Source organism: Bos grunniens, chromosome 13, assembly GCF_055505025.1.
Source record: "Bos grunniens cultivar Pamir isolate PY7600 chromosome 13, Bosgru_T2T1.0, whole genome shotgun sequence".
Taxonomy (NCBI): Eukaryota; Metazoa; Chordata; class Mammalia; order Artiodactyla; family Bovidae; genus Bos; species Bos grunniens.
In genome coordinates this window covers 20,927,136-20,949,885 of record NC_141177.1, presented here as the reverse complement: position 1 = coordinate 20,949,885, position 22,750 = coordinate 20,927,136, and the positions used below count along the sequence as shown (strand labels likewise).

At 44.7% G+C, this 22,750-nt stretch overlaps 2 protein-coding genes and 1 pseudogene across 3 annotated transcripts in view; all 3 read left to right on the top strand.

Moving 5' to 3' along the window:
- LOC147360396 (short palate, lung and nasal epithelium carcinoma-associated protein 2A-like) overlaps positions 1–13,193 on the top strand; it is a 61,500-nt gene extending 48,307 nt beyond the window's left edge. Inside the window, exon 8 of the mRNA XM_086330894.1 lies at positions 13,015–13,193. The gene's annotated coding sequence lies outside the window, so the exon portion shown is untranslated. The remainder of the gene's footprint in view (positions 1–13,014) is intronic.
- The window catches only part of LOC147360395 (short palate, lung and nasal epithelium carcinoma-associated protein 2A-like), a 43,943-nt gene extending 26,805 nt beyond the window's left edge, over positions 1–17,138 (top strand). Inside the window, exons 4-7 of the mRNA XM_086335176.1 lie at positions 7,807–7,959; positions 10,266–10,347; positions 15,968–16,072; positions 17,085–17,138. Coding sequence (XP_086191302.1) covers positions 7,807–7,959; positions 10,266–10,347; positions 15,968–16,072; positions 17,085–17,138 — 394 coding nt within the window. The remainder of the gene's footprint in view (positions 1–7,806; positions 7,960–10,265; positions 10,348–15,967; positions 16,073–17,084) is intronic.
- A 178-nt stretch (positions 17,139–17,316) lies between these two features.
- On the top strand, positions 17,317–17,775 carry LOC147360394 (large ribosomal subunit protein eL33 pseudogene; annotated as a pseudogene). The gene has a single exon (XR_015138651.1). The product of XR_015138651.1 is annotated as a large ribosomal subunit protein eL33 pseudogene (transcript).
- Positions 17,776–22,750: the final 4,975 nt, after the last annotated feature.

The window sequence follows — 22,750 nt, the reverse complement described above, 5'->3', positions numbered from 1 at the left end:
GAAATGTTCCATGCAGAGAAGCCAGCATGTGCAAAGGACCTCTAGTGAAGAGAGCTGACCTGGAGTCAACAGACTTTTCAAATAGTAGCTCCTTCATTCACTGGTTGGTTGGTTGTCTCTGGGCAAGTTTCTCTGGCTTTTTGACCTGGGTTGCTGGTCTGTAAGAGAGGAGATAACCACATTATCTTCAAGGACTGCTGAGGGTCAGAGTCCTAAGTGCCCATCCATGATGCCATTTCCCTGTGGGTAATTCTCACTCCTGTTCTTCCCATGACTGTCCAGGTGTCCGGACAAGATGTTTCAGCTTTGGAAACGTGTTCTCTTGTGCGGCCTGCTCCCTGGGACCTCAGCGTCTCTTCTTGACAGTCTTGGCAAGGATGGTCTGAGGAAGCTGAAATCTGGTCTTGAGAAAGGACTTGACAACCTTGACAGTACACTTGTAAGTGAGCCAACAACAGGGATGGGCAGTGGCACCTGGGAGCTTGTTTCCTAAATACTAAGCCTGTATTACCAAAGGCTGCCAGCAGGGGCAGCTCCTTATGGGTGCTTTACTGAGAGAGGTGACCAACTGGTTCCTGGTTCATTTGTTTACTATTTTTCTAGAAACAGGAAATACTTAGCTGAATATCACTTTACATCTTCTATCACGGTAACCTTTGCTAATATATTCACAGGATAAAATCATCAATGTGACATTTCAAAAGGTCAAAAGGCTTGCATATTTTAATTTACAGCACATATGGACAAATAATCCTGTATATTAATAGTGTCTCCAGTCATTTGTGAGAGTATCTTTTTTCTACTCTCTTGACACCACTGGTTTGGACAACTGAAATTTTTTCCAATCTCACAGATGAAAGGTTATAATTCATCACAGCATTTCTATAATTATGTAAGCATTCACTCATTTTTTTCATATTTATTAGCCATTTATGTATTGTAAGTTAAATATTTAACTTATATTGGTAGCATATTCTTCTGTTGGGTCATCCAATTTACTTAGTAATTTGTATTAACCAACTGGAAAAGAATTTCTACCTAGCCTGGGTAGCTTTAAAATTACCTACCTTGATCACAATAAACTGTTGAAAATTCTGAAAGAGGTGGGAATACCAGACCACCTGACCTGCCTCTTGAGAAACCTATATGCAGGTCAAGAAGCAACAGTTAGAACTGGACATGGAACAACAGACTGGTTCCAAATAGGAAAAGGAGTACGTCAAGGCTGTATATTGTCACCCTGCTTATTTAGCTTATATGTAGAGTACATTGTGAGAAACACTGAGCTGGAAGAAGCACAAGCTGGAATCAAGATTGCCGGGAGAAATATCAATAACCTCAGATATGCAGATGACACCACCCTTATGGCGGAAAGTGAAGAGGAACTCAAAAGCCTCTTGATGAAAGTGAAAGAGGAGAGTGAAAAAGTTGGCTTAAAGCTCAACATTCAGAAAACGAAGATCATGGCATCTGGTCCCATCACTTCATGGCAAATAGATGGGGAAACAGTGGAAACAGTGGCTGACTATTTTTTTGGGCTCCAAAATCACTGCAAATGGTGATTGCAACCATGAAATTAAAAGACACTTACTCCTTGGAAGGAAAGTTATGACCAACCTAGATAGCATATTCAAAAGCAGAGACATTACTTTGCCAACAAAGGTCCATCTAGTCAAGGCTATGGTTTTTCCAGTGGTCATGTATGGATGTGAGAGTTGGACTGTGAAGAAAGCTGAGTGCTGAAGAATTGATGGTTTTGAACTGTGGTGTTGGAGAAGACTCTTGAGAGTCCCTTGGACTGCAAGGAGATCCAACCAGTCCATTCTGAAGGAGATCAGCCCTGGGATTTCTTTGGAAGGAATGATGCTAAAGCTGAAACTCCAGTACTTTGGCTACCTCATGCCAAGAGTTGACTCATTGGAAAAGACTCTGATGCTGGGAGGGATTTGGGGCAGGAGGAAAAGGGGATGACAGACGATGAGATGGCTGGATGGCATCACCGACTCGATGGACGTGAGTTTGAGTGAGCTCCGGGAGATGGTGATGGACAGGGAGGCCTGGCGTGCTGTGATTCATGGGGTCACAAAGAGTCGGACTCAACTGAGTGACTGAACTGAACTGATGCAGAGGAGCAAGGACTTTGTAAGTATTTTTCTTCAAACCTATAACTCCTGGGCTTCCCTGTTAATGTCACTCGACATGAAGGCCTACAGAAGGTTTTGGGGACAAGAGGCATAGGGATGAAAATGAAAGTGTTAGTCCCTCAATCATGCTCTACTCTTTGGGACCCCATGGGTGAACTCCAGGAGTTGGTGATGGACAGGGAGGCCTGGTGTGCTGCAATTCATGGGGTCGCAAAGAATCAGACACGACTGAGCGACTGAATTGAACTGAACTAGTGAATCATATTTCCTTGTCATTCTAATTTCTTGAAAGACCTTGGTCTTTTTACTTTTTGGAAACATTACTGGCACATTGCTAAATGTTCTTTGTAGGAGAAGCTAACCTCTGTAAAGGACTGCCCTTCAAACCTTGCCAGGGCTTAGGCAACCTTATAGATACAGGAGGGACCCACTTTCCAATTTCATTGCTGATAAAACAGCAATGCTTCTGAACACAGAAGCAGAGGTGTCTGCATCAAAGTCACCTAGTAAGTTATAAGACCAGATGTAGTTTCCATCGCTGCATCATTATAACTAGGTACTGTCCACTGCAGAGCCACGTTGCAGTACTTTGATTACATACTTTTTCTTGCAGCCTTTTCTTATTCGTTGTTTCTCATTTGAATTATTCTCTACACATATTTTCTTAATACTTTTCAAATGTGCCATTCCACATCTGCCATGTCACTTCCTCTATCAAATCCCTCTTTCCTCTGTCCATTAGGATTCTCTGTTCTTGTTCTCTTCTTTAGTCAACCCTTTTCTAGGCCTTATGCAAAGCTGTCATTCCTAGACTCCTGTTTGACAATCCATATATTTTCTTTGATTCTAGATTTTCCATTTCTTACTTTATTCTACATTTGTTTTGTTTGTATGAGCAGCTCATTAGTGCTTCACTACTAGAAGCTGATGTGTAATCAACACCTATTGTCTGCTCAGTGGGGTGATTGCTTTGTTGATGAATAATGAGTATGTATTAGCATGAAGGCGGCATAAAAAGAGCAAGGTCTCCTAGCTGTGTGACTTTGATCAATTTCCAAAACTTTTGATCTTTTATTTCCTTACTGAAAGTGAAGATATTAGTAATACCTAGTTTATGCAGTTGTTACAAAGATTAAGTGAAATAACATAGGCAAATATTCTCATTTAGTACCTGGTGCATAGGAGCCGCTTCATAAGTTGTATACCACACTAAGTGGAGATTGCTTTTGCAGCTATCTTGGAGCAATTGAGGACTGCTGAGGCGGACCCAGAGAAGACTGAAGAAGCTAAGAGCCTGTTGGAACAACTCATTTCTGGAATTTTTGAAGTAGTGTACAGGCTTACGGGGTGAGTTGATGCTTCATTTGGAGATTTTTGTTCCCAGAAAAGAGAATACATCTCTTTGGGGACATAAGTTTAATATCAAAGATAAAAAGTGAAGGTGGAAGTCGCTCAGTTCAGTTTCGTCTCTCAGTTGTATCCGAATCTTTGCAACCCCATGAACTGCAGCACGCCAGGGTTTCCCTGTCCATCACCAACTCCAGGAACTTGCTCAAACTCATGTCCATCGAGTCAGTGATGCCATCCAACCATTTCATCCTCTGTTATCACCTTTTCCTCCTGCCTTCAATCTATCAGCCTTAGGGTCTTTTCCACGGAGTCAGTTCTTTGCCTCATGTGGCCAAAGTATTGGAGTTTCAGTTTCAGCATCAGCCCTTCCAATGAATATTCAGGACTGATTTCCTTTAGGATGGACTGGTTTAATCTTCTTGCAGTCCAAGGAACTCTTAAGAGTCTTCTCCAACACCACAGTACAAAACCATCAATTCTTCAGTGCTCAGCTTTCTTTATAGTTGAACTCTCACACCCATACATGACTACTGGAAAAGCCACAGCTTTGACTAGATGGACCTTTGTCAGCAAAGTAATGTCTCTGCTTTTTGATATGCTGTCTAGGTTGGTGATAGCTTTTCTTCCAAGGTGCATGCATCTTTGAATTTCATGGCTGCAGTCACCATCTGCAGTGATTTCGGAGACCAAAAAATGAACTCTGTCACTGTTTCCATGGTTTCCCCTTCTATTTACCATGAAGTGATGGGACCAGTTACCATGAACTTTGTTTTTTGAATATTGAGTTTTAAGCCCGCTTTTTCAGTCTCTTCTTTCATTTTCATCAAGAAGCTCTTTAGTTCTTCTTCACTTTCTGCCATAAAGGCACTCTCATCTGCATATCTGAAGTTATTGGTATTTCTCCCAGCAATCTTGAGTCCAGCTTGTGCTTCATCCAGCCCAGCGTTTCAAATGATGTACTCTGCATATGAGTTAAATATGCAGGGTGACAGTATACAGTCTTGACATACTCCTTTCCCAATTTGGAACCAGTCTGTTGTTCCATGTCTGGTTCTAACTGTTTAATCTTGACCTGCATACAAATTTCTCAGGAGGCAGGTAAGGTGGTCTGGTATTCCCATCTCGTGAAGAATTTTCCACAGTTTGTTGTGATTTACACAGTCAAATTTTCTCAGTCACATCCAACTCTTTGTAACCCCATTGACTACGCATATCATGGAACTCTCCAGGCCTGAATACTGGAGTGTGTTGCCATTCTGTTCTCCAGGGGATCTTCCTAACACAGGGATTGAACCCAGGTCTCCCACATTGCAGGCAGATTCTTTACCAGCTGAGCCACCAGGAAGCCCATAGTTGGTTGAGTCACTCATGTGGAAAAAGGTTCCTCTTAGAATGCTGTGCTCTGCAATGCTTTAGTTGCTCATCATGTCTGACTTTTTGCACACCCATGGCCTGTAGCCTGCCAGCCTCCTCTGTCCGTGGGGATTCTCCAGGCAAGAGTACTGGAGGGATGTGCCATGCCTTCTTCCAGGGTATCTTCCCAACCCAGGGATCAAACCCAGGTCTCCCACATTGCAGGTGGATTCTTTACCAACTGAGCCACCAGGGAAGATGAATAAACCTTGCATATTCTTACAGAGCAGAAGTGGTCTGAGGCCAACTCCACCAGAGCTTGGGAAAACTAGAGGGCTGCGGGGGCTGTCCAGGTATCTCACGGGCTTAGGCTTTCTCTTCTGTGATATCAGGGTCAGGATGAAGGTTCTCTTCACCCTTACCTCTACCTGTTTGCTGGTGCCTAAAATCCCTTTCCCAAAGAGTAAGACTTTTCTTCTCTGAATATAAGTGAGTATAAAAGTCTGAATGGCCTCAACAGAGAGGAAACTAGAATTCACACCATGTAGGTAGCCTTACACATGAAGTCTGGGAATCAAGCAGTTCCGAGTTCTAATTCTAGCTCTGCAAAGAAAGGAATGAAATAATGCTGTTTGCATCAATAACCAAATGGATGTAGAGATATCATACTAAATGAAGTAGGTCAGACAGAGAAGACAAATATCATAGATACCACTAATACATAGAATCTATAATATGATATTAGAGAACTTATACAAAAAGACTCATTGACAATAGAAAAAAAAAAAACAAAACACTCACAGTTACCAAAAGGCAAACAGTGTGGAGGCTAAATTAGGAGTTTGACATAAATATATACACACTACTATATATACAGTAGACAATCAACAAGGACTGACTATATAGCACAGGGAACTATACTCAATATTTTGTAATAACTTATAAGGAAAAAGAATCTGAAATAAAAATACATCTATATCTATATATATATATCTATATTTGAAGTACTTTGCTCTATGCCTGAACCTAATGAAAAGTGAAAGTTTTAGTCACTCAGTTATGTCTGACTCTTTGTGACCCCACAGACTGTAGCCCACCAGGCTCCTCTGTCCATGAAATCTTTAGGCAAGAATACTGGAGTGGGTTGCCGTTTCCCTCTCCAGGGATCTTCCCAAGCCAGGGATAAAACCCAGGTTTCCTGCATTGCAGGCAGATTCTTTACCCTCTGAGCCACCGCGGAAGCCCCACACCTGAACCTAGCATAACATTGTAAAGCAACTATATATCAATTTAATAAAAAAGAACAAATTCTGACTCTGACACATATTCACCCTTGGAGTCTTAAGGGAAATCACAGCTGTCTGATCATCAGTATGCCATGCCATCCAACGGAGAGAATCCAATCCCTGAGCAGGACTCTCATGAGACCAAAGGCAAGGTCTATGAGGCTCAAATGCTCAGCACAACACTGGCATAGACAAGAGCCCAGCAATGGCTGTCAAGAGGAATGACAAGGGTAAATTGTGGGTTTTGCACAGGGTGAATATCAGTAACCTGCACATCCTGAATATCACATTAGAACCAGCTTCTGATGGCAAAGGTGCTACCTTGAAAATCCCCATCACTGCTGAAGTCAAAGTGAACCTGTGAGTATGTCTTGGAATCTGACGTTTGGGAGATGCAGTGCAGTATGGCCGATAGATCTCCAATTTGAAAACAGGCAATTTCCACCCTACTACCTTAGTCTCTCAATCTGTAAAATAAGGAGGTCTTTGCAAGTCTAGAATCCTAACATTTAAAATGTTCTAAGAAACTTTTCCCATAACCAAATCTCTCTTTTTTTAAAATCCCCCTATGAAATACATTTCCAAAATCTTAACACTTTTCTAATTATAAAACTTGAGAATTGAGAAGACATGATCACTTATAACTCTTGGCAAAGTTTACCCCAGCATCATTTGTCTCTCAAGATTCTCGTTAAATGGCAGTGACCAGTATGGGCTGTGGAGCAGTGTGCAGTATGTAATGAAGAGCATGTGAAAATTATATGGAAAATATGATTTCTAGGTCTTTTAATTACTTTGAAGATACAGAGATATAGGAAATGAGGATGTGTAGGAGTCTTTATAAATTAAAGTACACTATGACTTCATCATTCATTAGTTATGAGATCCTGAGATAGTTACTTAAATTCTCTATACCACATGTTTCCTCATTCTGAAAACAGAGATAATGATAGTACTTTTACAAATGCTATTGCTGTAGAGATTAAATGTATTAATCCAGGTAAAATATCTTTTTGGAAATACCTAACGTAGTATTCTGATCTGAACGTAGTATTTTCTTGCTGCTGCTGCTGCTAAGTCCCTTCAGTCGTGTCCGACTCTGTGCGACCCCATAGACAGCAGCCCACCAGGCTCCCCCATCCCTGGGATTCTCCAGGCAAGAACACTGGAGTGGGTTGCCATTTCCTTCTCCAATGCAGGAAAGTGAAAAATGAAGTCGCTCAGCTGTGTTGGACTCTTAGCAACCCCATGGACTGCAGCCTACCAGACTCCTCCATCCATGGTATATTCCAGGCAAGAGTACTGGAGTGGGGTGCCATTGTCATCTCCGAGTATTTTCTTAGGAAATGTTAACTCATTTTTATTTTAATCATTGGTGTGATACTCTATATAAATTTCACATGAGTCAAATCCTTGTGGCCAGGAGAAGAAATTCCTAATGTAAGAATGTAAATTCCATTAAAAAAAAAAAAAAACAGATAGTATTTACATTGTCCATTTGTTGTTCATCAACTAAGTCCTATCTAACTCTTTGTGACCCCATGGACCGCCGCACACCAGGGCTGTACTTGTTCATAGACATCCCATATAATGTCCACATAAGAGAGAGACTAAAGTGGCCAATGTGAAGAGACTTCTCCACCTCTGTTCACTGTGAACCTATTTCCCTGCAGGCCTGTATTGGGTGAGATTGTCGACTTGGCCCTCAACTTGGTCCTCCAGTATAGTGTCAGCGTTGAAACTCATGAAGAGACTAAAGTCTCCAAGGTGGTCGTGGAAGAATGCAGGAGCGATCAACAGAGCATCAAACTCACCGTGCTGGGCAGGTCAGGTCAACACATCTCAGCAGAGTGGGGATGTCATAAGAGTTGGGACTCATAATTTCAGCCCTATTCCTTACCTGGGAGGGAGCAGAGTATGGAAAAAAGAGGTTAGACTCTCAAATCAAGTTAGGTTTGCCACTAACTTGAGGTTTTGTAATCAATTTAGCCTCTAGATGCTTCAGTTTTCACTTCGGTAAACGAAGGATGGTAAGAATACATAACTCACAGGCTACTGTGTTAGCCAAATGAGAAAACCAAGTGTTTACCATACAGCCTGGCACATACTAAGCTCTCAGTAAAAATAATATCCATGCTGACTTTCAGTCTCTTTGTTCTTCCCCTTACTGAGACCGGAGTGCTGACCTCTCCAAATATACCTGTAAATTGCTATATTTCACCTTTCAGCTTCATCTGTTTTAGCTTCATGCTTTTTGAAGCTCTGTCATTAGATACATGCACATTTAGCATTCTTATGTCTACTTGAAGAACTGACCCATTTCATATTACATAATGGCCCTCAATAATAATAATAATTCACTGTGTTCACCTTCCTGCCTCTAGCTAGGAGAGGGCAAGATGAATAGTAAATGTCTACTATGGACTCTTAATTTCAGATTGTCCCCAAACCATCCTCTACTTACTGAAAAATTCTCAAAAATGACATCTTAAAAACTGTGTCATCTCCATTTAAATCACTGATCTTCAGTAACCTACCAAATGTACATCTTAAACTGTGTGCTTGAAAGAATATGTTTAGCCCAAGGAAGAGGGTGGAAGGAGAAAGGCTGATCCTGGTTCTGGCTGAGAGAGAACTAGTCTGGAGTTGAAGGCTGGGGCAAGTTGGCCTTAGCAGGTAACAAGGCTGAGTCATGAGCAGAGGTCAGTTCATCCTGCCCAACAGGTGTCTGATCACAGCTTTGCCTAAAGACCCCCAAAGTAAAAGATAGGATAGGTCTGCAGCCTATCAGCACTTGGAAAGACTGAGATGTCAGTCCAAATGCCTGAGCCCTACTGGACACTGAGTAGCCTGTAGAGCCAGGGAAACCATCCTGCCTTCCGGGTCTCAGTGTCCGTGTCTGTAAAATGGGATTCCACTCTGCTGCTCCAAACTCTCAGGGGGCTCTTCTTTCCACTTTGGATGCAATCTCAGGCCCTCTCAGGGTCATCTAGGCTCTACTTGATTTGGATCCACATCTTGCCCACTCTTCCCTGGACCCGCTAGCTTTTGGTCTGAGCCTCAGACAAACTCCTTCCACTCAAGACCTGTGCACGGGTTGCTCAGGCACCTAGGACACCTTTCCCGCATCCCATTTCCATGTTTGTCTCATCGTTTTGGGTCTAAAATAAGGTTTCTCTCTTTCTCTCTCATAAGATTCTACTCTTGCCCTTCTCACTACTTGTCACAAGTTGTCATTAAATATTCAATCGTAAGTTTACTTCATTTATTCCTTCAGCCAAAAATGTGTGGAGCAGCTGCTCCATACAGGCAGGCACCATCCTGAGCTCAGAAGAAAGTACTGGTGACTGCCGGCAAGGTGCTTGTTCTCATGGAGCTTAGTCTCTGGAAGGAACAGCAGACAGGGGAGCATTCAGTGCAGCAGTAAAGAACCCACATGGAAAATGTTCGATTGCTATCATCCCTGGGCAGAACAGAACACCAAACAGGGCGCTATGACAGAAAGCCCTCCCTTAGGCAAGCAGTCACAAGGGCTGCCCTGAGGAGGTGACAGTTATGTGGAGAGCTGAAGGTGGGAAGGAGTCAGCCTTAGGAAAACCTGTTAATACTGGGTAGGCCAAAAAGTCTTTTGGGTTTTTCCATAAGCTCTTGCAGAAAACTCCAAACGAAACTTTTATCCACCCAATATTCAGGTACCACATTAGGAGCTGCTTGTGCTTTGTTCATCTGTATGTCACCAGTCAGTCTTGCTTTTGAGCACAGAGTTGGTGCTCTCTAAATATGTGTTAATGAATTAATGGATGACTAGACGCATGGATGGATGGAAGGATGGGTAGATGGATGGGTGGATAGAAGAATGGATGGACGGAAGAATGGATGGATAGAAGAATGGGTAGATGAATAGAAGAATGGATGTTTGGATCAATGAGGTCTCAGGGTTGTGATGAGACTCTCATGAGCTATCGGAGTGGGCTGCTGGTCAACCATGGTGTTCTAAGTAATGATCCCACTGGGGAGAGGCCCAAGTCACCCGGCTTCACGGTGCCCCACCATCTTCCACTCTCTTCCCACTGCTCTTGCTTGGGTGCTCTGCCAACTTCACCGACCTTCATCAGTTTCCTCTCTTCTCCAGGCGCATTGGACTGCTCACTGAGATTGTGGACTTTGCAATCAACCTCGTGAATGAAGTATTGTCCCTGGTAACACATTACGAGGTGAGTCCCCCATTCCTGGGGTGCAGATCCAGGCCTGGTGGGGGCAGGTGTGACTTCCCCTGGCTGGACTGTACTCTCTGGGCACCTTCCTTTCTGAGGGGCCAACTTCCTTGGGGCAATCAGTTGCTACCTGCCCCGTTCACTCAGCCTGGCCTGGGGAGGAGGTGATCAGGGGCCTGATATGAGCTGAAATCACTGGGTCCACACTTGAACAATTTACCATACCCATGGACTGCCGGTAGGCCTTTTAGCTAATATTTTTCTTCATTAAACATAATTTTAATTCATTTAAGTAAAAAGAAATCTGTACATACCATAGTTCAGATTCATGTGCATCATATAAAGAAACCATATATACTATGTGCCCAAAATTCGAAAGGTTCTATATTACTCAACTCTGGAAGGGGGCTGGGAATCTGGCTTAATTAAAAAAAAAAGTCCTCCATGTTGTTCTGCAGTTTATTGAACTTGAGTCATGCTCAACGTGTGTTCCTCAGACCAGCAGCACTGACCTCCCATGGACATTCATGAGAAACGGAGACTCAGATCATACCACAGAACTGTTGCTCAGTAATCTGCATTTTAACAACATCTTCAGGGAACTGTAGGTGCACAAAAGTGTGAAAAACACAAAACCATTTCTCTATCATTCCCAGGGCCCCATTTAACTCTATTAAGTTTCAGAGTCCAGAGGTCAAGGTTTCTAAGGGCATAGGGTTCTGGAATGTTAAAAGTCTAGATTCTTCAAGGCTCTGGGATTCTAATGTTCTAAAGTTTTAGGATTCTAGTGTCCTCTGGTTCTCAGATTTGGGCCTCCTAGGCTTCCACTGTTCTAGAATCCTAAGGGTCAGAAGTTCTGAGACCCCCAGTACTGAGCATCTCTGTGGGTGGCGGGCAGGGTGCTTACAGCAGATAATAACCAGTCCTCTTCCTTCTCCCATCTCACCTCCCAACCTCTTTCTTTCCTTCCCTCCCTGCATTTCTGTGTCTCTCTCTCTTTCCCTGGCTCCTTGTGACCCTCAGCTGTGCCCACTGGTCCGCAGTTTCTTTGAAAGCCTGGATGCAGATTATCTTAAGAACCACATCACTAAGTCACAGCTTGGGGAAATGGTGAGGGGGCATCCTATGCATCCTTACAGGGGAGGGCATGCTGCTCTATGCCAGCTGCACCGGCAGGTCTGGTCAGGGGACCCTGGAGAAGTTGAGGACCCTTCGTTGTGAGCAAGTCAGGAAAGTGTGGCTGGAGGTGTCCCTGCGGACTGATGGCCTCTGTGGGCCTCTGAGAGCTTCTATCCCTCCTTTGTCACACTGGCAGAACCTGCTGTCCAGAATGATGTGACAAAGAAGACAGGCTAGATCTGGGTTCAAATCCTGGATATTTTCTTAACAACTGTGTGGTGGGGCCAACTGGCTCCACCTCTCTGAGCCTTGGGTTCCTCCCAAGTGAAAGGAGATTGTAAACAATGCCGAGCTGATGAGTGGATTTAAAGAAAAAGCAGAAAGAGCTTAATATCCAGTAGGCATTGTTAATCAACACTGCCCCTCACCTTTTATTTCTTATGAGGAGCTGTGGCTTCACCTCCAAACCCTGGAAGCTCTTCTTGACCTGGGTCTCTGGCAACACTGGGGTCACTGGGGCTGGGGAGGGGGGGCAACAGAAATGGGGTGAGTAACAGTGTCAGAGTCCTGGAGCAGTTCTTCTAGAAAATAGCCACAGACCCAGTTCATTGGGCCATCACTCTGTGCTTCTTATATACTATCTCACTGGATCCTTGCAATGACCCTGTAGGGATACGTAATATCATCATACCCATTTTACAGATGAAGTAACTGAGGCTCAGAGAGACAGAGTAACATATGAGAGGTCCCATGGCTGTCAAGTCTGACCTGCTGGATGGTTTCAGCCTTTAGTGTCTAATTTCTATTCAGCTTCCAGTGCTGGAACCTGAGACCTGCTACTTATTTGTTCTTTCAGATGAACTTTATGAAATCCCAGAGGCAAAATAAAGAGCACAGATGAGGAAAGCCTCTGCGATGCCTGCCTGCTGGTGAGGGCCGGGCTCTGGGCCCTGGGCTAAAGGAGGATAAGCAGCAACCCCCTCCTCCCGCCCCGCCACACACACGGACACACACACAGGGGTCTGTGGAGAAGCAGAAGCAAAGTTTGGCTTCTTTTCCTTCTCTAGCAGACTGAGCCCTGATCTTGGTCACAGACCGAGTCCTGACTCTTGACACACACCCAGACTGCATTTGATTCTGCTCTCTGACTGAGCCTAGAACACAGTCAGACATAGCTTTCACTCCAGTTGCTGACTGAGCCCTGACTGAGCCTCTATCCACTGGTCATGGATAGAGCGCTGACCTGCATCTCAGTCTGACCCCTGATCCTGATCATACATTGAGCTCTGAACCCTGGCTCCTCTGAGCCTTGCTCAGTCTTTTCACATTGGCCATTGTTGCTAAGGTGAGGGGGTGGAAGGGTGAGGGGATGAGGAGGGCTCAGTGCCAGGCGCCAGAGGGAGACCCCAAACCACAGGTGCCAGCCCCTCCCCGAGCCTCAGAGCTCGCAGGGCTTGTGTGGAACCACTCCTGCAACTGTGTCCAGTGAACACATGAGCCGGTAAGGTCCCTGGGGTGTCCATGTCTCACACCAGGGTCTCCTTCCAGATTGGTCCCCGGGGACGTGGCTGAATCTCTGTACCGTCTCCCTCTGAGATGGTCAGTGATGCCACCATCCCCCAGGAGTGACAACTGAGCCCAGTCAAAGGACACTCTCAGATACTCCTCCCTACAATCAGGACACACTATGCTCGTCACCCTCCACCCCCAGCAATAAAGAGCCATTTCTGCATCCTGTGTGGCCCATTGCACTCCTTCCACTAGGATTTCAGGGAAGGCGAGGTATGGGCAATAAGGGCAGCAGAGGCCTGGATCCGTAGCTGGAAGGAAATTTGGGCATAATGCAACCCCTCTTCCGTGTCTTAAAAAATAGGAACACTGAGGCCCAGGATGGGCAAGAAGGTGACCCAAGGTCACATGAAGACAGCCTCACTCTGCTTCTGCTAACACCACCTCCATGGTGGAGGGCTGCCTTCACCAGCACACCTGACCTCATGACCTCCTCATAGGACCCTTCTGCAGGAGACACCAATCTCGTCCCCATTGGACAGATGAGGAAACTGAGGCTCATAAGGACAAGTGACATATTGAGGTTACAGGGTAACAACTGGCAGGACCAGGTTTTAAACCCATGGGTGCGGGATCCCTTGCTCAGAGAGGAGACGACCCACCTTCCACTACTCAGCCACCTCTCCCCAGCCCCCAGCAGGTCCCGCTGTCCTGGCCTTGATCTCTCCCACCCAGGACTGATGAGTTTTCTCTCGGGGCCCTTCTCAAAGTGCAAGTCCTCAGTTTCCCCTTTGCCTTGGAGCCTGGAGCACAGAGCCCTTTACTCACAGCCGTGTCACCGCTGCAGAAGATGGACCCAGGCTATCACCTCAGGGACCCCCGCCTCTCCTGTCCAGGAGGCCATCTGACTTTCCTGCCAAGAGGACCAGGGAACATTTGCCCATGTTGCCAAGGAGCCATCTCAGTGCTGTGTGCAATTCTGTGAGGGAAAAACCAGCTCTCGTCCTCATGGGAGACTCTGGTTAAGAGAGGCCAGGGTCACACGGAGTCCTGAACCAGCGCTGCTTCACTCAAGGGCCTTCTGTCTGAAGGATGCCTCACAAGGTCAAGTCACCACAGGGGGTCCTAGAGCCCCTGGGGCAGCTGGAGGGGCCTTGGACGGGCTCTCCCAAGAGACATCAGTTCAGGCTGTGCCGGGGCTGCTGACACACGTGAGGTGAGAGGTTGGACAGAGCTGAGCTTGACTTGGTCTCTGCCGTTGCCAGCTGTGTGATCTCAGGCAGCTTACTTAACCTCTCAGAACCAGTCCTCAAACCAGCCCAATGGAGTTAACAGCAAAATCTCCCCCGTTGTGTTGATGTGAGAATTAAATGAGTCAATGAGTGGAAAGTGCTTTACCAGAGTCTGACACTGGTGAGCACAAGATGAATGTCAGCCTCTCACACTGGAATCCCTGCTACATGGTGTTCAGAAATTCTGTATTAAATTTTTATACACTGTATCTCACTCAATTCTGGTTTCTACTGAGTGATGCAGTGAATGGTTCTTGGAGTAGGCATGACAACTGAATCTCAGAGAGGTGAAATGACTTCTCCAGGGCAACACAGCCTGTCGGAGGCAAAACTGGATTCCATTTGAAGTCAGAGCTGGTTCTTCCCCTGCTGGCCATAGCAAAGAGATGAGAGTTTTCCTCTCCATCTTATTTTCTGACAATCCCAACTCCCAGAACAGTACACAAGGAGGTCTCACAATTCAGGACTTCTCTTGAGCAGTAGCCCACTTGGGTCAGTGCTGAGCCTTTGTCCAGGCTGTTCCATCCACCTGGTCATCATTCCTTCCCTCCTTCCAGCTTCTCAATCCTCCTCAGCCCTAAGACTCTGCTCAGGAGCTGTCTCCTGGTAAGTGGGGGCCACTCCTCATTGTCTCCCCAACAAACAGACCATGTTTTCCAGCTGGTAGGTCTACCCAAGCTACCTCGTCATCATTGTCCCATACAGACGGAGGGCTCAGGAAGTGTCAGCTCTCATAAAAAAGGTTTACACTTTTTTAGTCATCTTTTTCCCATATTTTTGGTAAGAAAAAAATTGACATTCATCACTGTATAAGTTGAAGCCAACAGTTTGATTTCTGTGTACCATGAAGTGATTATGACAATAGGTTCAGCTAACATTCAAGTTCTCATATAGACACAATAAAAAATAAAGGAAAAAGAACAACAATTTTTCCTTGTGATGAGAACTCTTAGAATTTGCTAACAAAGTTTCTATATATCATACATCACTGCTAGCTATAGTCATCATGTTGTACATTATACCCCTAGTATTAAAATATTAGGAAGAGTAGCAATAAATGCCTACATAAAGAAGCAAGAAAAACCCAAATAAACAACCTACCTCTGTACCTTAGGGATTAGAAAAAGAAGAATAACTAAGCCCTAAGTTACCACTGAAAGAGTACAATAAAGATTACAGCAGGAGTGAATTAAATAAGAAGAGAAAAATAATTGAAAATATTAACCAAACTAATATTGGTGCTTTGAGAATGTAAAAGAAATGAAAAACCCTTAGCTAGATCTTATGATTCACAGGGGGCTTTAAGTCTTCACATGTTGCCTGGGTCTGCTTTGTCCTCAAGATAGTATTTATATACAAATATTTTGGCAAAGTTCACTAGAAAAAGAAGCTGTACAAAGGGGATGAGACAATGTATTGTTATAATGCCTTGATCCAAGTATGCCTGAAGTCCTCCTTGCCACAAAAATTTCAGTTCAAATACATTTCTCACTTCTTATTTTTATTTTTATTGAAGCCAATGTGAGTCAGCTCCTGCCATTCAAATCCACAGGGAGTCCTGACAACACATTTGTAGACTTATATCTTCCTCCTCCATTCTGATGCCTACACGACAGTCACACAACCACTTTGGAAACATAACAGACATCAAAGCCACAGGAGAGCGTAGAGGTCGTCATTTTACCCTCTTTGCTGGAAAGTCTAGGGAGACTGTGACCCGCGCGAATGGCTTGGCGCTGCAGGTGCACTTCACCATTGGTGCTCGCGACAACACACTTAATAGGTATGGAAAACCTCGTTTTCCGGTTGAGGATATTGAGGTTCAGGGAAGGACGGTGACTGCCCTAGGTCTCACAAGGACAGGAGCCCAGTCTTCGCATCCGCAGGGAAGGTCAGGGCACATTGAGGCCAGCTGGTGGGGCAAGATATTCCTTGGACTTGGATATGTTTATTCCTCGACTACTGCTGTTGGAGTTGGTTGTTAGCCCTGGTGCATTGGGCCCTGTCAACCTGGAACATCTGGTCCAGGAAGCCCAAATGGGTGCCCCCTTGGCACCAGCAGAGACCTCTGAGTCACCTGTGTCCGTCTCCTCCAGTCCCCCAACTGCATCTCATTTATGGAATTTTTAAAGGCTTACAGGATGAGTTGATGCCTCATTTGGAGATATTTGTTCCCAAAAAAGAGAATACATCTCTTTGGGGACATAAGTTTAATATCAAAGGCCAAAAAGTGAAACTGAAAGTCACCTAGTTGTGTCCAATTATTTACGACCCCACAGACCATACAGATCATGGAATTTTCCAGGCCAGAATACTGCAGTGCCTAGCCATTCCCTTCCCCACAGGATCTTCCTAACACAAACCCCTCTGTCTCCCACATTGCAGGCAGATTCTTTACCAGCTGAGTCACCAGGGAAGCCCATAGTTTGTTGAGTCACTCATGTGGAAAAAGGTTCCTCTTGGAGTGCTGTGCTCTGCTGTGCTTTAGTTGCTCATCATGTCTGACTTCTTGCACACCCATGGCCTGTAGCCTGCCAGCCTCCTCTGTCCATGGGGATTCTCCAGGCAAGAGTACTGAAGGGGTGTGCCATGCCCTCTTCCAGGGGATCTTCCCAACCCAGGGATCAACCCCAGGTCTCCCACATTGCAGGCGGATTCTTTACCAACTGAGCCACCAGGGAAGATGAATAAACCTTGCATATTCTTACAGAGCAGAAGTGGTCTGAGGCCAACTCCACCAGAGCTTGGGAAAATTAGAGGGCTGCGGGGGCTGTCCAGGTATCTCACGGGCTTAGGCTTTCTATTCTGTGATATCAGGGTCAGGATGAAGGTTCTCTTCACCTTTACCTCTACATGTTTGCTGGTGCCTAAAATCCCCTTCCCCAAGAATAAGACTTTTCTTCTCTGAATATAAGTGAGTATAAAAGTCTGAATGGCCTCAAGAGAGAGGAAACTAGAATTCATACCATGTAGGTGGCCCACACGTGAAGTTTGGGAATCAAGCAGTTCTGGGTTCTAATTCTGGCTCTGCATAAAAAAGAATGAAATAGCTCTTTCAACCATCTTGGACCCTGTGAAGGCCTGCGGGGAATGGGACTTCTAAAATGACAAATATGTCTGGAAGGCTGTGGTCCAAGACCATTTTTGCTGGCTATGAACGGGGTCTACAGAACCAAAGGGAACACACTGCTCTCCTGAAAATTGAAGGTGTATATGCTCGAGATGAAACTGAATTCTATTTAGGCAAGAGATGTGCTTATGAGTACAAAGCAAAGAACAACACAGAAACTCCTGGTGGAAAACCTAACAAAACCAGAGTAATCTGGGGAAAGATAACTCGAGCTCATGGAAACAGTGGCATGGTTTGTGCCAAATTCCGAAGCAACCTTCCTGCTAAGGCCATTGGACACAGAATTCGTGTGATGCTGTACCCTTCGAGAATTTAAACTTCTTGAAAATAAATAACAGTGTGGATTTGTCCTGTTAAAAAAAAAAAGAATGAAATAATAACATTTGCAGCAACAAGTGGATGGATGTAGAGATAATCATAGTAAATGAACTAGGTCAGTTCCATTCAGTCGCTCTGTCATGTCCGACTCCTTGCAACCCCATGAATCGCAGCACGCCAGGCCTCCCTGTCCATCACCAACTCCCAGAGTTCACTCAGACTCATGTCCATCGATACAGTGATGCCATCCAGCCATCTCAGCCTCTGTCGTCCCCTTCTCCTCCTGCCCCCAATCCCTCCCAGCATCAGAGTCTTTTCCAATGAGTCAACTCTTCGCACGATGTGGCCAAAGGACTGGAGTTTCAGCTTCAGCATCATTCCCTCCAAAGAAATCCCAGGGCTGATCTCCTTCAGAATGGACTGGTTGGGTCTCCTTGCAGTCCAAGGGACTCTCAAGAGTCTTCTCCAGCACCACAGTTCAAAAGCATCAATTCTCCGGCGCTCAGCCTTCTTCACAGTCCAACTCTCACATCCATACATGACCACTAGAAAAACCATAGCCTTGACTAGATGGACCTTTGTTGGCAAAGTAATGTCTCTGCTTTTGAATATGCTATCTAGATTGGTCATAACTTTTCTTCCAAGGAGTAAGCATCTTTTAATTTCAGACAAAGACAAATATCATAGATAGCACTAATTTATGGAATCTAAAATATGATACTAAAGAACTTATACAAAAAGACTCATGGACATAAAAAAAGGAAAAGAAAAAAAAAAAAAAACAACTCATGTTTACCAAAAGGGAAAGCAGTGTGGAGGATAAATTAGGAGTTTGGCATAAATATACATACTCTACTATATACGCAATAGACAACCAACAAGGACCTACTACTATATAGCACAGGGAACTATACTCAATATTTTGTAATAACTTATAAGGGTAAAGAATCTGAAATAAAAATACCTCTCTCTCTCTCTCTCTCTCTCTATATATATATATATATATATATTCAGATATATATCACTTTGCTGTACACCTGAACCTAATGAAAAGTGGAAGTGTTAGTTGCTCATTTGATCTGACCCTTTATCACCCCACAGACTGTAGCCCACCAGGCTCCTCTGTCCATGAATTCTCTAGGCAAGAATACTGGAGTGGGTTGCCATTTCCTTCTCCAGGGATCTTCCCAAACCCAGGATTAAACCCAGGTCTCCTGCATTGCAAGCAGACTCTTTAACCTCTGAGCCACCATGGTAGCCCCACACCTGAACCTACATAACATTGTCAAGCAACTATATATATCAATTAAAAAAAAAAAAATTCTGGTTCTGGCACATATTCACCCTTAGCGTCTTGAGGGAAATCACAGCTGTCTGATCCTCAGTCGGCCATGCCATCCAATGGAGAGAATCCAACCCCTGAGCATGGCTCTCATGAGACCAAAGCAGGCAAGGTCCATGAGGCTCAAATGCTGAGCACGAGGCTGGCATAGAGAAGAGCCCAGCAATGGCTGTCAGGAGGAACGACAAGGGTGAATTGTGGGTTTTGTATAGGGTGAGTATCAGTAACCTCCACATTCTGGATATCATATTCGAAGCAACTTCTGAAAACAAGGCTAATGTGAGGATCCCCATCACTGCTGAAGGCGTCGTGAACCTGTGAGTAGCCTTAGAATCAGGTTTGGGAGGCACAGTGAGGTATGGCCAATAGGTCTCCAATCTGAAATCAGGCACTTTTCCACCCTGCTACCTTAGTCTCCCAATCTGTAAAATAAGGAGGCCTTTGCAGCTCTAGAATCCCCACCTTTAAAATGTTCTAAGAAACTTTTCCCATAACCAAGTCTCTCTTTTAAAAAAATCCTCCATATTTAAAATAATAACACATGTAATTATAAAACTTGAGAAATGAGAAGACATGAACACTTATTCCAACATCATTTTTCCTCTCAAGATACTCTTAAAACAGCAGTGACCAGAACAGGCCATATAGTGTACAGTATTTAATGAAAAACATGTGAAAATTATATGGAAAATACAATTTCTAAGTATTTTAGTTACATTGAAAATACAACAAGATAGAAAAATGAGGGTGTGTAAAAGAGTATTTATTAATTAAAGTGCACTATGACTTTATCACTTTAGTTATGAGATTTTGAGATAGCTAATTAACTTCTCTGTACCACATGTTTCTTCATTCTGAAAACAGAGATAATGATAGTACTTTATTCAAATGGTCTTCCTGTAGAGATTAAATGGATTAATCCAGGAAAAATACCTTAAATGTTCTTTTTTTTTTTTTAATCATCGCTGTGATAATCTATAGAAATGTCACATGAGCCAAACCCTTGAGGCCAGGAGAAGAAATTCCTACTGTAAGAATGTAGATTCCATAAAGAAAACAGATAGTATTCACAATGTCCATTTGTTTTTCAGCCACTAAAGTCCTATCCAGCTCTTTGTGACCCCATGGACCGCAGCACACCAGGCCTGTCCTTGTCCATAGACATTTCATATAACGTCCACACAAGAGAGAGACTAAAGTGGGAAATGTGAAGAGACTTCTCCACCTCTGTTCACTGTGAATCTATTTCCCTGCAGGCCTGTGTTGGGTGAGATTGTTGTCTTGGCCCTCAACTTGGTCCTCCAGTATAGTTTCAGCATTGAAACTGATTAAGAGCCTGATATCGCCAAGGTGGTGGTGGAAGAATGCAGGAATGATCAACACGGCATCTCTCTCACCGTGCTGGGTAGATCAGGTCCTGCAGAGTGTCCCCAAATCATCATCCACCCACTGGGAAATTTGAAAAATGAGATTTGAAAACTGAATCCTCTCCATTTAAACTGCTGATCTTCAGTAACCCACCAAATCTACATCTTAAACTGTGTGCTTGAAAGAACATGTTTAGTCCAGGGAAGAGGATGGAAGGAGAAAGGCTGATCCTGCTCCTGGCTGGAAGCGGAGAAATGGTCCGGAAGCTGAAGGATGGAGCAGATTGGCCTTGGCAAGCAACAAGGCTGAGCCACGAGCAGAGGTCAGAGCATCCTGCCTCAACAAGCGATCTGACCATAGGTTTGCCTACAGAACTGCAAAGTAAAAGATTGGCCAGCACTTGGAAAGACTGGCATGTGAGTCCAAATGCCTGGGCCCCGCTAGACCCTGCCTAGCCTATAGCACCAGGGAGATCACCGACCTTTATCAGTTTCCTTTCTTATCCAGGGGCATTGGACTGCTCAGTGGGGTTGTGGACTTTGCAGTCAACCTCGTGAATGAGCTGTTGTCCCTGGTAATGCACCACGAGGTGAATTGTCCACTCCTGGGGGTGCAGAGCCAGGCCTGGTGGGGGGAGGGGTGACTTTTCCTGGCTGGGCTGTACTCTTAGGGACCTTCCTTTCTGAGGGGCCATCTTCCTTGGGACAGTCAGTTGCTCCCTGCCCCCCTTCACTCAGCCTGGCCTGGGAGATGAGCAGGGGCCTGACATTAGCTGAAATCAATGGTCCCACACTTGAAACATTTACCATAACCACGGACTGGCAGTAGGATTTTTACTCATATTCCTTCATTCAACACAATTTTAATTCATTTAAATACAAAAACTATACACATCATAGTTCAGATTCACATGTATCATATAAGAAAACCATATGTACCATGTGCCCCAAATTCCAAATATTCTGTATTAGTCATTCTGGAAGGAGGCTGGGAATCTGGATTTATATTTTAAAAAGTCCTCCATGTTGTTCTGTGATTTACTGAACTTGAGTCACTGCTCAAAGTGTGTTCCTCAGACCAGCAGCACTGACCTTCCATGGACACTCATTAGAAATGCAGACTCTTAGGTCCTACCCCAGACCTGCTTGCTAATTTGCATTTTAACAGCACCTTCGGGTAACTGTAGACACACAAAACTGTGAAAAGCACAAAAACACTTCTCTATGGTTCCCAGGGCCCCATTTCACTCTATAAAGTTTCAGGCTCAAGAGGTCAAGGTTTCTAAGGGAATAGTGTTCTGGAATGTTAAAAGTCTAGATTCTTTAAGGTTCTAGGATTCTAGTAGTCTGAGGTTTTAGGGTCCTAGTGACCTCTGGCTCTCAGATTTGGACCTTCTAGGCTTCCACTGTTCTAGAATCCTAATGGCCAGAAGTTCTGAGGCCGCAGTACTGAGTATCTCTGTGGGTGGCAAACAGGATGCTCACAGCAGGTACTAATCAGTCGTCTTCCTTCTCTGTCTCTCCTCTCCCTCCTCAGCTGCTCAACTGTTTCCTTCCTTCCCTCTCTGCGTTTTTCTCTCTGTGTCACTCTCTTGCCCTGGCTCCTTGTGACCCTCAGCTGTGCCCATGAGTCCACAGTTACTTTGAAAGCCTGGATGTGGATTATGTTAGGAACCACAAGGCTAAGTCACAGCCTGGGAAAGTAGTGAGGGGACTCCCTTTGCAGCCTTACAGGAGAGGGCACCACACTCTAGCCTGCAGCACCAGCAGGTCTGGTCAGGGGATCCTGGAGAAGCTGCAGACCCTTGTGAGCAAGTCAGAAAATTGTGAGCAAGTCCTTGTGAGCAAGTCAGAAAATTGTGGCCAGAGGGGCCCTTGCAGCCTGATGGCCTCTGTGAGTCTCTGAGAGCTTCTACTCTGCTCCCTTGTCACACTGGCAGAACCTGCTGCCCAGAATGATGTGACGAAGAGGACGGGCCTGATCTGGGCTCAAATCCTGGGTATTCTCTTAGCAACTGTGAGTTCGGGGTCAACTGGCTCCACCTCTCTGAGCCTCGGGTTCTTCCCAAGTGAAAGGAGATTATAAACACTGCCAAGCTGATGAGTGGATTTAAAAACAAAGCAGAAAGAGCGTGGTATCCAGTAGGCATTGTTAATAAACATGGCCCCTTCTCTTTCCCTTCTTATGAGGAGCTGTGGTTTGACCTCCAGCTCCTGGAGACTCTCCTTGACCTGGGTCTCTGGAAAGACTGAGGCTGACAAGGCTGGGGCCAACAAAATGGGGTGAGTAACAATGTTAGGGTCCTGGAGGCAGTTCTAGAAAATA